This window comes from Mytilus galloprovincialis, chromosome 1, assembly GCF_965363235.1.
Source record: "Mytilus galloprovincialis chromosome 1, xbMytGall1.hap1.1, whole genome shotgun sequence".
In the NCBI taxonomy this organism is placed as follows: Eukaryota; Metazoa; Mollusca; class Bivalvia; order Mytilida; family Mytilidae; genus Mytilus; species Mytilus galloprovincialis.
The window spans coordinates 123222568-123239123 of record NC_134838.1 but is presented as its reverse complement, the minus strand read 5'-3'; the positions used below and the strand labels follow the sequence as shown (position 1 = coordinate 123239123).

The window sequence follows — 16556 nt, the reverse complement described above, 5'->3', positions numbered from 1 at the left end:
TCTATCAAAAGTTTTAAAACAGTAATGGTGAATTTTAATACATTTGTATGTAAAATGTGAGGATATAATTATATTGTAAGCAATCCATGTAAAACAAGTAATTTTTTTTACAATGGTAAGGGTGTGTCTCAGCTGCAGGGTAAACAGATCTCTTACTTGTTCAGGGATGAAGCATGATCCTTTGAACTTTTGTCATTTTATCATTTTTCATTGTCTTGCCCAAGGGCAGATAACTGTATAAACTAGACCATGGGTGTGAGGAAAAGAGAATATTTGTAAGGTATATCATACAAAATCTTTTTAAGTGAAAGGATGATAACTTATTTCTTATTACAAATAGTATTGGTTTAAAAACTAAACAGAAAATTATCAGAAATGAAAAAAGAAGTCTTTTATCATATGTAATGTTATCTAAAAACAAACACTTTCTTTTTCTTATTGACCACAATTTTGTTATGTTAGTCTTTCTTGTATTACATCAAATCAAATTAAAGTTTACATTTGAATAATGTAAAGAAGTGTTGGAAAAGTAATTGATTTACATTGTATCAATGCTGAATGACATAAGTAAATTAAAGTTAAATAATGAATTCTGTTTTGACAAAAGTATTTAAACTTGTATGACATTTGAAAGTAAATTTGCATGATACAGAATAAGAATTTCATACATTTCACAATTACAAGTACATTTATTTTTTTGTTTTTAAAGCTCGATAGTCCTTTGTTATTAAAATGTGAATGTTATGGTAGATGAGTATTCAAAGTATGGTATCCTGTTCGAAAGCACAATGCATTATGCACCTTTGGCAGAATACCAGTTCTTAAAGAACCGGTAAAGACAGACATATTTGTTTTGATAGTTAAGCAATCATACAAAATCAATCCTTAGAAGAGATTTGTTGGTGATAGACAATAGTTAATAGTCTGGCATTCTTACAAAGTATACTGACTAAATCTATTGTCTTTACACTTTCAGTTTATACCTACATATTTTGATTTCTCCTTGAGAGTTACTTATAACAATGTGTGCAATAGTGTGTATAAACTACTACAAATGTATCAGCAAGTTACATAATTAAGATATACATTTAAGATAGATATATATAAATAAATTTATGTATGTTGTTCATAAGCTACATTCCTCCTGTAGTTATTTATCTATAGATTCAGTTGTGTGTACCTAAGAAGATGTTTTATGAGAGTTGATTTATTATTTACATGATTTCTTTTCACTTTGAATTCACCAACAGTATAATGTATCATACGGTTTAATATTATAGTCTGTTGCAAATATGTGATTTGGATGTAGCATATCACTGAACTAATGGCATGTATGCTTGCATCTAACCATTGGATGGTAAAGTCCTTTCCAAAACTAATTTCTTGATTAATTAATCTGCAAAAATTATTAATCCTAGAAATTATTTGAAGTCAGTAATTTACTTTTTAATGTAGAGGGTGGCCAAGTGGTCTAAGTTGTAACTTCTGTAATCACTAGCCAGTTAACACTAAGGTTGTAAGTTTGAACCCCACTTGTGCAGGTGCACTCCACCCCAATCTTAATTGACTAGGATTGTCAGTTTTCCTATCCAAGGTTGATAGTTTTCTCTAGGCACTCAGGCTTCCTCCACGAATAAAAACTGGCCGCCACGAAATAGCCCAAAAGTGGTGCTTAAAAGTGGCAATTAAACCATTGTGGGGCATCGGTGTACTATGGACACATTTTTGTTAACTTACATTGACTTCTATCTTTATAATTATGCTTTGTAATGAGTATGTTAGAAGTAAAATGAACCGTCAGATGTACAAAGCTTTGAACTAGCTTTCCGTTTCTGAGTACTCTAAGATTAGTTCTTTGCGTCTTCTGTCCTTATGTTGTATACATATATGTGCTTCTCACAATTGGATGAGTCAAGTTTTTTCCGACTGATTTGTACAATATGTTTATACAGTAAGTTCAGAGTTGTTTTCGTGCATTTATTACTGCAATTCAGACAAGACAGACCACAATATTGGGGGTGAGGGTGTTGAGCGATCACACACTTGTTTAACTCCTCCTCATTCTACACATGCTTTTCCTAGTCAGGAGCCTGTAATTGAGTGGTTGTTGTTGGTTGGTATCTGTCATATTTGTTTTTTGGGGCTTTGGTGGATTGTTGTCTCATTGGCAATCATACCTAACCTCCATATGGTATGTCAATATCTGATATAAGCCTGGTATATATATTTGATAGTACTAATCCATGACTCTTTATTGTTTTATTTCAAAGCAGGACCCAGCAAAGGAAGATAAATTGCTTCAAATTAAAGTTTTAGTATAATTAGTTTATTTATTTTTTTATATAATTAGTTTATGTACTTTCTACATAGTGAAAATCCCATTACATAATGAATGGTGTATTTGATGATGTTAAGTGAGTACTTAAAGGCCACTTTGTACAGTAAAGTGTTCATGCTTCCTGCTGCTACATAACTATTTAATGAGTATTCATTATCAGCTATTTATAACTTCCCTTCTACAGGAAATTTCTCAGACAAACACAAGATACATTGTTTTCTAATTGTATAACACTATAATTCTTTATTATTGTTTTTCTTCATTAATATGAACAGTAAATTAAGATTTTCCTCTTTTCCATTGCCAGATTACATTCAATTTAATGACTAATGAACAAAACAATTAGTGTAAATTTAAGGTTTTAATTGATAGACAATAAAATAATAAAACACTGAAAGTATTGGATTCTAAGTAATAATTTCTTTTTAAAGCATTTGGTTTTATTTCTTCTCATCTGTGCAGCACTAAATAGTAGTAAAAGTGTCAGAAAAATAGAGATCAATCTTATGTCTGAGGCTGAACTGTACAATAAAATTTCTCTAACTGGTTCCACCCTTAAACAATTCTGTGTTTCATGTTGCCCACCCATGCCTTGTAGTATTGGTAGGGATTTATTTATTTTTTTTTGGGGGGGGGGGGGGGGGGGCAACAACAATGTTACATTTTTTTTGGTGGTGTCACTTTTACCATTCTAGAGTTATGCCCCTTTACAAATTAAAAAATTGCTGAAATAGTTTCTGTTCTCTGACTTTAGTTTGCCTCATGAAACATATACACAAGGATTGTTACCACAAAACTCAGATCAAGTACAAATTTAAGTAGTTTCATTTTGACAGTTCTTGAGTTATGTCCCATTATAACGTTATAACTTATATGCAAGCGTGGGCATCATCTGTTCAATGGACACATTCCCCATTTATTTCAACAAAAAAGTGATGTGAAAGCAAGAAAAAATCTTTTAAAAAAAAAATAGAACCGATTTGTGTCCTTATTTTTTTGGTCAGGATTGCTACATCAAGCAATCAGACTGAATTCTATTTATTGCCTAACTTTTGGGACTTTTCTACTGCTTGAGTAAAGATTTATGGATAGCTGTGATCTAGTGACAGTTCTACCATCAAATTTCTAATTGTATTTATTATGTATACACATGGATGTATTGTGTTTCATTTCTCTGTCAGTTGTTTCTGTCTTATAAATGTTAATACAGAGTTTGATTATTTTTAAGGGGAATCTGCTACACAATTGTACCATGAGTCAATGTTTACTTTTCTATTTTGTAGGACTAGTTTAGATGATACACAATGTTTACTTTTCTATTTTGTAGGACTAGTTTAGATGATACACAATGTTTACTTTTCTATTTTGTAGGACTAGTTTAGATGATACACAATGTTTACTTTTCTATTTTGTAGGACTTTTGTAGTTAAGATGCTACACAATCACTTGTTTAATGCTAATCGGTACCTTACTATTTTGTAGAACTGTTAAGATGGTACACCATCACTTGTTTCCTCTGGTATTAATATTACTATGGAACCCAGTATACAGTGCTCCAGAGCAAATAGATTGTTGTGTATGTGGATCACTAGAACTTAGAAGTCCCAAAGGATTACAACCAAATATTTATCCATCACCATTCCAAGTTTTAGTCAAAGAAAAACAATATGCACCGGGAGGACTTTCTATAAATGGTAAGAAGAATATAAACAATTCTGGGATATATTTCAATAGTTTACACTATTTCAAAAGTAACTATAAAGAATGCTTCATATCAATAAATGTATAACATGGCTGACACTTTCTTCAGCTATGACTGATACAGATTCCTTGAATAGATATAGGAAGATGTGGTATGGATTGAATGGTTACTGCAGGTTTATAAGGATATCCCTTCTGAAAGGGATAATTGTTTAGAATTTTATGTTGGTCTTTTCCAGTGACATTCTGGTGTTTTAAAGATTATTGATTAGTGGTAATTCTCTGCATATGTTTTGTAAATTGGATACTGGGTGTCAAATTTTAGAAAAAATAAATTTCAGAATAAAGATCTGTTGAAATGATAATCCATGTTGTCTGGGCGTGTGTAGTGATAAATCATTTACACACCTGTTTCACACATAAAACTACTTCAATATCATGCAGTTTGTGTTCACAGAAATATTTATAAATACTATTTTATCTTTTACATACCAATTTCTTGTAAGCTAGAACTGGTTTAATTGTGTAAATCTTTAGAAAATCTTTATTTTAAATGCAGAATAAAAAAACAGAGAAAAAAAAACAATTTCCTCATGCACAATGGCCTTATTTACTTAAAAACAGTTTCCTTATGCCCTCTCTAAACAGGGGCTCAGCTTCCCATACACATCAAAAATGGTAAATGGCTTATGAAAAATGATAAGTTTGTCAGTGTAGTCATCTTTATAAATATGCTGTTGTTGATATTATCTCCTTAGCTCCTAGCCAATTATTGAGATGATGCTTTCATTAACCTTTACCCCTTTGGTATTATCTTACATTTTTTACCTGTTGATTGATGTTATCAAATCATACCTCAATTCCAGTAGTAGGAGTATTTCTTGCTTGTATTGTTAGAGAAATAGAAAGAACATATGGATAGTATGAGGCCAAAACAAATAATATGTGTAATTTGTGTGATTGTATTACCCAAATAATCCTTATTGCTTTTGAATCTCAACTGTTTTTATGACGTAGCAGAAGGGGCATTAAGTTTTTACCCTTGTCTGACTACGTCTGATGTCGTACATCCAGAAATTGGTTTCCATTCTCTAATTTGAGTTTGCCTCAACTAAATGTTATGAAACTTAAACACAATGCTTATTAAGACCGAAAAAAGATCCAAGTTTGAATTTGAGTGGGCTCACTTTCACCTTGTTGGTAAATTTGCAGATTATGCACACTGATTTTATTTACCTCAGTCAAATGTAATGAAACTTTCACACAAGCTTATTACCATCAAACAAAATCAAGTACGAAGTAGGGTGGTGTCACTTTTGCCTTTTTTGAGATATGTCCCTTTGCAAATTATATAGAGTTTGTTGTATATTTATGAACTTTTTTAGAATCTGTGTCCCATTGACACATTCTTTGTTTATTTTAGTAACAATACAAAACTCTTGAATGAATACACAGACTTTGTATTAAGACCAATATAGTTATACTTTCTGTTTAAATGTAATGTCATTTTCTGTTTACAGTAAACATCACATCTTTAGATAACACCAGAACATTTGTCCACTTTATGCTACAAGCTGTATTTATAAAACAAGATGGCTCTATAAGCAGTGATGATTCAGTTGGAGAGTTTATTAATTTAGATGAGGATAAATACACTACTGTAAAAGATTGTGGAACGGTAAGGTTTTGTATTTATAGATATTATCACTTGTATGAAATTGAAGATTTTGCAAAATTTGAACAAAGAGATGTTTTTTATTTAACATAATTAAGTATTACAAAACAACAGTAAAATAACCTTCTCGTGTTGACAACTTTGGATATTCACCTTTTCAATGGTCCATAATTGTATATTATTGCACTTAAGAATAACTTTTAGCTCAGCTTGTAAAGAATATTGAAATGCTTCACATGTACATGTATTTACTTTTACAATATTGTTTAAAATATAGTCATACTCTGTTTGTGCACTGGCAAAGTAAAGTATAGGGGTAAATAATGAAAAGATAATGAGTAAATAATGAGTAAATAACGTGAGATGACAAAATAATTCTTGACTTATGGGATCATCACACAGATCCAGGTATCTAGATATCTAGCAAATTATATAAAAAAGAAATTTAAAAATCAGGCAATAAGTTTTTTCAGAACAAAATAAGATAATACAAATAACTAGCTATATCAGTCTGCAACCTGAGGAGAGCAGAGCATTATGTTTTCTTAGATAATACAAATAACTAGCTATATCAGTCTGCAACCTGAGGAGAGCAGAGCATTATGCTTTCTTAGCTGAAACCTTGTTTATTTATATCGTTCCATTCTTGTAGAATACATAGCCTAAAGTAATAGACAGAGGATACAAAGATAATTGACATGTTTTAAAAGAAATAGTTGTAATTTAATATTTACTTTTCTAGTCAGCTGTAAAGAGTGTGGACAGACTGAAGAAATCATTGATAAGGTTTTCATGGAAAAACGGGGATGTGAAAAATAAAGGACATATAAAGTTCAGGTACTTAAAATTAATACACATAGATTCAGATGTAAACAAAAACTCTACTTGGTTCATGATATACTGGTAATCTTATTAAAGAAATGTATTTATAAAAATGTGGTATAGTGCCAATGAGACAACTTTCCCTCCAACATAATGCATAAAAAGTAAAAAATTATTAGTCAAAGTACGGCTTTCAACATGTAGCCTTGACTCACACTGAACAGCAAGCTATAAAGGGCCTTATAAATGACTAGTGTAAAACTATTAAAACAGGAAAACCAAAGGTCTAAAAAGACAAAAACAAGAAACACTTACAACCACACCAACAAATGACAACCACTGAACAACAGGTATAGGCAGTTTCTTCTACTATTACAGTTTTGATTTTGTTGAGCAATAACTTCTGAATTAGATGAAAATTCTATTTTATGGATGTGTGGGAAATTTTGTCTAGTTGTTGAAACTTTTAATTCTCTGAAACTGAATGAACACTGATTTTATATATAAATTGGAGTATGACTAAAATATGTTTTTATAAAAAAAATTGAGTGGAAAAACCCAAATCACACATAGAAAAAATGAAATGAAACAGCTAAATTTTATTTTGCATAACTTTTCCCAATTCTCATTACAAAGTGCTTTAATGAGGATCATATTTTTAATGTGGCTCGTGGGTATAAAAATTTCAGCAAAAAATTAAATCTTTATTTTTTTATTACAAATTTTATTTATGATATGGTAAAAAAATCAACCCAAAAAATTTATTCGGTTATTCTCCAAATTATCTCCCTTTGGTGCAAAAATGCCATTTTTTGGCATTAAATTTGAAACATCTTTTTTAACTCATCGGTGACCTATATTTTTTATTATTGTTATCAAATAAGATGAACATAAATTAAATAATTGTAAAATTTAAGAGATTTCTGTAATTAGGTTATTTTTTTATTTCGATATTACCTCTATTTCTCCTAACAGAAAAAAAGGACGTTTACAAAAATGTATGCTTCTTCCAGAGGCAGATTGTGAGCTTAAATGAACGGTGACCCCATTTTTTTATTTCATTTTTCTTTTAAGTATATGATAAAGTTCATTTATAAAAAAATATAGCGAAATCCTATATTAGAAAAAAAAAATGATTTATACCCAGGAGCCCCCTTAATGGCCAAAGAAGGATGACACATTTTGATAAGTTTTCAATACAGATCTCATTCCTGTATACATTTTCATGACTGACATGGCAAATAATCAAGTTTCTTTAAGGGTTTATTTTATACTGACAGATGTGAAGGTTTTGGGACTTTTCCCTGTTGGATGTTTCAAATTTTGTTTTTTAATTGTATCGATAAAGAGTAACTTTTTTGTTATTAGTGTTCTGATTGCTGATTCAAATTTTTGTTTTGTATTTGAAAAATTATTGTGTGATTTTATTATAGAGCAACCATAGTAGAAGATGGAGGAACTAATTACTGGGTCAGAGAATTGTCACATCCAGTGGAAGATGTTAACTTACCTCCCCTTGATATGAGACCAAATGTAAGTGGACCAAGATATAAACTTTTAAATTAGTTTGTGAAATAAGATAACCCAAAAAATAAATATTTTCTGTAAATGCTATTAAGAAAGAGGTTTCTAAGTTAATATCTATTAATAATTTAATTTTGGATGTCACACATCTTCTGATTGGCTGAAGTTGTTATGTTTATCAGCTCATAGACATAATTTTGTCATGTGACTGTGACATCATCAACGTTTTTTTCATGGTTTACTATGGTTTAAAATGGAAGTTAGAATTAAATTATAAGAAATGACTGTAGTATTTTATCTGTCTATTCGAAATAACATTAAAAATGTAGTGCACACTTTAAAATAACCCACTACGCAGGTTATTCAGTATGCACCACATTTTTTATATTATTTTTTCAGACAGAAAAGATATTACAGTCATTTCTTAGCTAAGTCTGTTTGTTGAAACTTAGTCTCATATATCAGTTTTATTTATGTTTTTTTTATTTTTCAGAAACAACCACTGATACCAGTGATAAACACAGAGGAATGTGGAAGAGTCAAGGGATGTTACAGGGTACCAGAAGGCTGCTGGGAACCATACTGTGATTATATTGCCACCTGGAGGAAAACAGCTGGCAATAGTTATGAAATAGAACTTGGAGCAATGACAGATGGTGTGACTGATAGATATGTTGCCATGGCAATATCTGATGACATCAGATGGGTTTGTTTTACTTGAACACTTATTTTCAGTAAATATATGTCTTTCAGAAGTTATAGAAAAAAAAAAGAATATTTGTTTTAAATTGTTTTATAAGAATAATGTGGACTTGATATAAACCATTTTACAGTCCTGAAAACAGCAAAAATATGAACAAAATATCATAAAAATTTACAAAACAATCCTGTATGTGCACCCTGACAATTCTATTTTTAGACATGGTTGACATTGAGGTTAACCCTTTCCTCCATAATGACGCTTTTTGACGCCACCCCCTTTACTCCATAATGACGCCTTTTGACGCCTGTGTAGTGCCTCAGTTAAAATGTCTTGCCTAAGACAAATGAGAATCAGACTTAATAAAAGTTGTACCTAATATAAACAGGTTATTCATGAGAATATCTGACTGGAATTTCATTGATGAAATATTCGTTTTAACAATGCATTTTAATACTTTAAACCTGATGATTTTTTTTTATTGAAAAAATCCTATGCGAATCCTGGATTTAGAATTAAAGCTTTGATATATTTCCAGGGAGATGATGTAGTTTTACAATGTGTACACAATGGAACTTCTAAGGAGACACAAGTAAATGTAGGCAGGAGTGTAGATGATCACAGTACAGTCCTGGAAGAAGTAAGTATTATAGGACAATACAGAGCCACACATTTTGGAATTGCTTTCTTTACAATGATACTGTTATTTTCATCCAGTTAGGGGAGAGGGAGAAGTGTGCTTAGTGCTTGAAGAAACTTCTAAAATAACACTTTGAGGATCAATAGGCGACTTTTTGAAAGCTAAATCTTGCAAACCCTTTTGTCTTTGCTGTTGGAATTATTACTTTATTTGTACTCATCTTTAAGATATATTTAATATACACCATTGAACAATCAATATTCAATTAATTGATTTGGGTATTATTGATTTTGAGAGTTTTTGATAGGCAAACAGGCTATAGCATGATTCATAAATATGAAATACTTTGCTAAAAGGTGTACACAATGAACTATTTAATAGTAAATGATAGTTAAAGAACTTAAAATTTTCCTTGCTGATTCATTGTTTTCTCTTATTTTTCAGCAACGTGTACAAGATAATGCTATAATTGGTCCTACAGAAGGTCCATTAGGTCAGATATGGGGGAAAAGGTTAAGATGTAGATTTATTGTGTCTACAGGAGCCATTCCTGGCTTCCCAGAGGGTGACAAACACATCCTAATGTCAAGAGGTGGAGCATCTAATGGTATGTATAATTAGGTAGCACTGATGTAGGTCAGCAACACTATACCTTAGAAATGTTTATGTTTATGCTGCATATATTTGTGTCTCTCCTCCAGTACGAAGATATGTTATTGTGAATTAGTTTACTTTCTATACTAGTATTTTCATAGCTTTTATACAGAATTTGAATGAAATGTTGTATTATTATTGTAGGTGTCTCACAGAGGCATGGACATGGGGTTGGAGAGATTCCAGTAGCAACACCAGACCAAGTCAGTTTACAAGAGAATCATAATGTTGGAGACTTTGCCAGGTTTTCACTTGTCAAAGCCCATGGTTAGTCTGTTGTTTATTGCACATAACTAACTGTGTTTGTTTTTTCTCTATCTTGCTCTTTCTATTGATATGAGTCAGACTTTAAAAGAGTCTCATTAAGGGGGTTCGCGGGTCTAAATCATTTATATAGGATTTCTCTATATTTTTCTATAAATGAACTTTATCTTACAGTTAATAGAAAAATAAAATAAAAAAGTGGGGTCACCGTTCATTTGCGCTCACAATCTGCCTTCGAAAGAAACATACATTTTTGTAAAGGTGGGTTTTTTCTGTTGAAGTAATAGGAAAAATAAAGGTAATATTGAAATAAAAAAGAAATTTATTACAGAAATCGCTCAAATTTTACAATAATTTAGTTTAAGTACAGCTTATATGGAAATTATATTAAAAAATATAGGTCACCGATGAGTTAAAAAAGACATTTCAATTTTAAAGCCAAAAAATGACATTTTTCCACCAAAGGGAGATAATTTGGAACTTTTTCAAAGATGTATACATTTTAAAACTCATCTGGGGCCAACACCAATTGATTGTTTTGAATGATTTTTTTACCATATGATAAAGTTACAACTACAAAAGGTAACAAATAAAAATTGTAATGAAAAACAAATGTTTAATTTTTTTCTGAAATTTTTATACCCTTGAGCCTCCTTAAGAAATGTGAAAAGAAACAATGACTGTCCTTCCATTAAATTCCTCATACATCACTTGTCACTGAAAACAGTGGATATTAACATATCAATGATCTACACTACAATGGCAGGAAATACTCATATTTCTTAAACACCACCCCAATGTTTGCCCCTCGTGGGTCATGTGGCTCAATATTTACTACTTGCATACTATTACGTTACCATTATTTTTCTTTTTTCTTTGGATAAATTTTGTATTGGCTGTTGTTTATTGCCATGAATTATTATTTCCTCCCTAACTTTTTTTTGTTATGTTATATTCAAATATTTTGTCAGGTATTTTGATGATTTTGGCCTGGGCTTTCTTTGGAACAACTGGACTTCTTTGGACCAAGTACTACAAAACAATGTGGCCTAATAAGAGATTTTATGGAGAAAGATACTGGTTTGTTGTAAGTAACTTAATTACATTTAGACATATTTACAGTTACATTTCTAATAGAAATCAATCATTCAATTAGCATAAAAAAAAAGAAGATGTGATATGAATGTGAGTGCCAATGAGACAATTCTCCATCCATGTCATAATGTATAAAAAATAAACAATTATAGGTCAAAGTACAGCCTTCAACCCAAAACCTTTGCTCATTTCAAACAGCAAGTTATAATGGGCCCCAAAATGACTAATGTATAACTATTCAAAAAGGAAAACCAACAGTATTATCTATATAAAAAAAAACATGAAACACCTAAAAACCACACCAACAAACCACAACCACTGACTGCTCCTGACTTAGGACGGGAGCGTATAAACATACCTTAAAATGAAGCGTTTTTCAAATGGTTGATACAACATGTATTTTTACCATATGTCTGTGTCAACAGGCAATTTTTTCAAGAGAAATCATTGCTTCTTATAAATTGTAGTTGATATTATTGTGGTTTTTAAGTAACAGATATATTTTGTGTTTATGACTTCCTAATTTTTTGCAGGCCCATTTTAACTGTATGGTTATGTTGGTGCTACTGGTTGTGATAGCATTCATAATCATATTTGTAGAAGTTGGTGGATATAGTAGGGTAAGCAAAATATATTCATGAATAAATTATACTCTTTCGATAATATGTCATAGTCCTAATGTCACTTTACATTTGATAACAGTCTATAATGAAGTTACCTGTATTTTCATTTCTCACAGCCCAATTATTTCATTTAAACTGTTCTAAGAATAGTTTTTGTGAATTCATATTTCAACCATTGTTAAATTATTTAACCTATTGATATAAGCTTTAAAAATACAGCTGAAGTTTGATATCAAAGTTAATATTTCAGTGACTATTTTAAGAGAATAATGTAAAGTAGTGCAAGTTTGCATCATCATCATATAAGGTATGTCAGTATCCAGAAAAAGACAGTTATTTTAGTTTTTCTATTCATTTACTATGGTTAGGGACAAATGAAAGTTAATTTGGTTGTTCTCTTTATTGACTTTGGTTGGAGACTTAGAGAATGGTACTTTTTTTGTCCTTTCATTGACTTTAGTTAGGGACAATTAAACATTACTTAGTTTTTCTATTCATTAACTTTTGTTAGGGATCGAAGAAGGTTACCTTAGTTTATCATTTCATTGACTTTGGTTGGGAACAAAAGAAGGGTACTTTAGTTTTTCTTTTCACTGACAAGGCTTAGGAAATATTATGGTTATTTTTGAAAGAAGTTAAAAGGTTAGGGATGATGTTTGGTGACAGAATTTATAATCTAATGACAATTAACATTTATTTGAAATATGTAGAAGAAGTCAAACTCAGTCCATATAATTTAATTTTTTTTTCTCTGAATGGTATTCAGAGAATTTTCAGTTTGGAAGCTGAAATAGATCTGTCATTATTCCTTATTCATTGAAAAATTGTTGACAGATATTTGCCAAAAAACATTAATTGATGATTTTTTTCATATTAACAGAGTTTACCAAAGGTAATTGTGTAATTCTTTCAATACTGGAAATAAAAATGTTTCAAGGTTATCAGTATAATAAAATTAAAACTGTGTGTTCAAAAGGGAATTTTATGTTAAGGTTACACAATGTGCACGTATATGATATATTTAACTCACTCACACAACATAATAAATACATTCACAATTGCACAATGTATTTATCTAAACTGATGAATAACTGGAAAACGTATTATGGTAACGGTATTGGAGTTAAGGAAAGATTACATATTGTGATTATCCAGATAAGATTTATCAAATAAAACTAGGATTTTTTTTGCAAAGATTAACTTAACTGATAAATCAAGTTGAGGTGCATGACAACTGGGTTTAAAGATATAATTTGAATTTCTGAAGTATTGAAAAAATATTATTTTACTTGAAACATGTACAAAGAGAAAAGTTCTATGTAATTTCTTTCTTATCGTATAGTAGAGCATTTTTAAAATAGTTTCTTGTAAATATATTTTAACTAGTTACCAATAGATTGTAAACTTAAATTTACCTCATAGAAAGGGTTTAGTTAATGACAATGTGATAACGACCCAACAACAAAAAAAAAAACAATTAGATTTCTAGATGTTGACCTTTATTTTTCAGTCTTAGAAAAGAGTCAATGAAAGTCACATTAGTTAAAACATTATTAACTTTTCTAATTTAACAGAAAACACTGAACTCATGCTATCCATACAAAATTTATCAAATAAAACTATGATTTTTTTGAAAGATGAACTTAACTGATAACTCAAAATGATGTGCATTTTCATGTTTTATAAGGATACATTATGAATAACTGACAATTCATGTACTAAAATATTAAATTGACATGCACTTTCTATTACAGGCAGATTATCTCCCCTATGAAGCACATCCTATTCTAGGAATCATTATCTTCTGTTGTATACTTCTAAATGTAAGTATTTTAATTACAGAATCTGTATTGCTGGTTGAAGTTCATATGTTATGCTCAATGAATTCAAGAAATTATGAAGTTAGTACTTGCAAAATGTTTGATACCACCTTATGTTATTCCTTGCATTTCTGATCAAATTTAACACAACTCGTGCAAGATGAAAGATATGAATTAAAGGATGTATGAAAGGTTACTTCAGATTATATTTGAGATTTTGTCTTACTAGTTACATATTTAAAAACTCGTTACTTATAATTATTCTTTTAACTTTGTTTTTATGCTCCTACCTAGCTGAGAGGGCATTAAGTTTTACCCTTGTCCTTCTGTACGTACTTCTCAAAGTTGGTTTCCATTCTCTAATTTCAGTATTTTATTAGTTTTAGAGTTATGCCCCTTTACAATTGAAAAAATTGAATAAACCAAATTTTATGAAACTTATACACAATACTTAGATCAAGTACAAATTTGGGTAGGGTCACTTTTACAGTTATGTCCCTTTATAACATTATATGATATGCAAGGAGGGGTAATGGTGGCGGTATCATCTGTGTCCCATGGACACATTCACCATTTATTTTAAGATGTAATAGTTGAGGGAAGAAATAAAATCTAGACTATTTTTTTCCCTTTCAGCCAATCATTGCCTTACTTAGACCAGCAGAAGATCACAAGTGTAGACCTGTAGTCAACTGGATCCATTGGTTCTTTGGTACAGTTGGCTGGTGTCTTGCAAGTAAGTAATTTTTGGGGGTTAAAGTTGTTATTTTATAGAATAAAAGGGAAATGTCCACAATTATGCTTCAACTATAGGTTGTTATAATACACAAAAAGGGATTTATATTCTAAGATTGTACCGTCTTATAATCAAACTTTTTTCTCATGTCACTCAACTTTGTCAGAGAGTTAATAAATTAGTTGTATTTCACTTTCAAAAAGTTTTAAAATGTGTTTTTTTCCAGGAAATGTACAAAACAAAGAGTCACATGTTTATTTGTATCTTTCTTCTATTTTAGTTCCTAACATGTTCATTGGCATGGATTTCGGCAAGGCTATGGTGCCATGGTGGGCCACATGGATTCTGTGTATCTACATTCTGTACCACATCATTGTAGAGATAACTTTAGAGGTCCATCAATGCTGCACACACAAGAAAAATAAAGGTAGGCTCATATATCTAGGGTGAATTATAAAAAAATTGTAATAAGTTTTAAAAATATAAAAAAGAAGATTTGGTATGATTGCCAATAAGACAACTCTTCACAAGAGACCAAATAACACAGAAACTAACAACTATAGGTCACCATAAAGCCTTCAACAATGAGCAAAGCCCATACTGCATTGTTAGCTATAAAAGGCTCAGACAAATGTATTACAACTCAAATAAGAAAACTAATGGCCTAATTAGTGTACAAAAAAATGAATGAAAACAAAAAATATGTAACACAGACTTGGGACATGACCATACCAGGTACATTAAGTATGATAAAATGAGATAAGGAAAACTTTATTTATTTACTCATCTTTAGTTATTTCAAGTTAAATGTTCTTTTCCGATTAGATTATGTTAAATTAATGAATATGATGTGTGTTTTATAGAGAGAAGGAAGAAGTATGAATTCCAGAAACGTGATAATCCTAAAGTGAGAATTCCAGAACCAGAACCTGCTGTAAGTTATCTCAAAACATTTCCTCTTCCCCCTCTTTTATAGAAGGGAATATAATTTTTCCTCTGCATTTCTCGTCTGTTTGCTCATCATCCCACCAAGTGTCAAGTTAAAGTTTGGTTTAGATAAGCTTACATTGTTGTTTAATCACTATAACTTGAAACTTAGTACACATGTTCTTTATGATATGATTTTTTTTAAATATATGCCAAATAAGTTTTTAATCCAGATTTTCAGTTTACTAAAACTAGAAATGTGATAATGTGAGCAGGACATGGTTTTCCTGTCGAAGGTTGTGGTTCTCTCTGGTCAATCCGCCATCTATATAATAAAAACTGGCTGTTACAATATAGCCAATAGTACTGAAAATAAACTCATCAAAGAGACCAGTATTAAAATTTTGAATTTGCGCCAGACGTGCATTTGGTCTACAAAAGACTAATCAGTGAAGCTTGAATAAAAAAAAGTTAAACAGGCCAAATTAAGTACAAAGATAAAGAGCACTGAGGACCAAAAATTCCTAAAAGTTTCGCCAAATACAGCTATGGTATCTATTCCTACGAGACATTATACATCAAGAATCAATCAATAAGTCAAACTAGAAAACCAAAATAGAATGCATGATAGTCTGATACTTTATTTGTTTTAATTTTAATTCCAGGGTCGAGTATTCAAGAGAAACATGTTATTTGTCCATTTTATAATAACATGTATAGTGAACCTGATAATGCTGATCGCCATTGCTGCATCTTAAATCAAGAGATTGATGAAGAAGGGGAGATAACCAAGGACAGGTCACTAGACAAAAAGAAAGAGAATGAAATTTGAAAAGAACATATACTTTTGATCTGTAAAATGATTTGTAATGCAATTTTATGTTATTATAAGCTACTGTGATTCTTCTATTGTAAAAATAGATATAAATATCTTGTACAATTAGCTTTTTATGCATTAGAAGATAAGGTTCAACAAATCTATAAGAAATTGAACATGATGAGCAAAAAATACTCATATTGTAAATCAAATTTATGTT

The 16556-nt window shown here is 30.5% G+C and overlaps 1 protein-coding gene across 1 annotated transcript; it reads left to right on the top strand.

The window, feature by feature from the left end:
• Positions 1 to 262: 262 nt before the first annotated feature.
• On the top strand, positions 263 to 16336 carry LOC143056697 (ferric-chelate reductase 1-like). Its single transcript, XM_076229847.1, has 16 exons — positions 263 to 280; positions 3821 to 4032; positions 5560 to 5717; positions 6457 to 6551; positions 7970 to 8069; positions 8554 to 8766; positions 9299 to 9400; positions 9845 to 10007; positions 10199 to 10321; positions 11290 to 11405; positions 11947 to 12033; positions 13791 to 13859; positions 14493 to 14592; positions 14873 to 15019; positions 15456 to 15526; positions 16185 to 16336. The coding sequence occupies exons 2-16, from the start codon at positions 3831 to 3833 to the stop codon at positions 16275 to 16277; spliced, it is 1839 nt and encodes a 612-aa protein (XP_076085962.1). The 5' UTR covers positions 263 to 280; positions 3821 to 3830; the 3' UTR covers positions 16278 to 16336.
• The last annotated feature ends 220 nt before the right edge of the window (positions 16337 to 16556 follow it).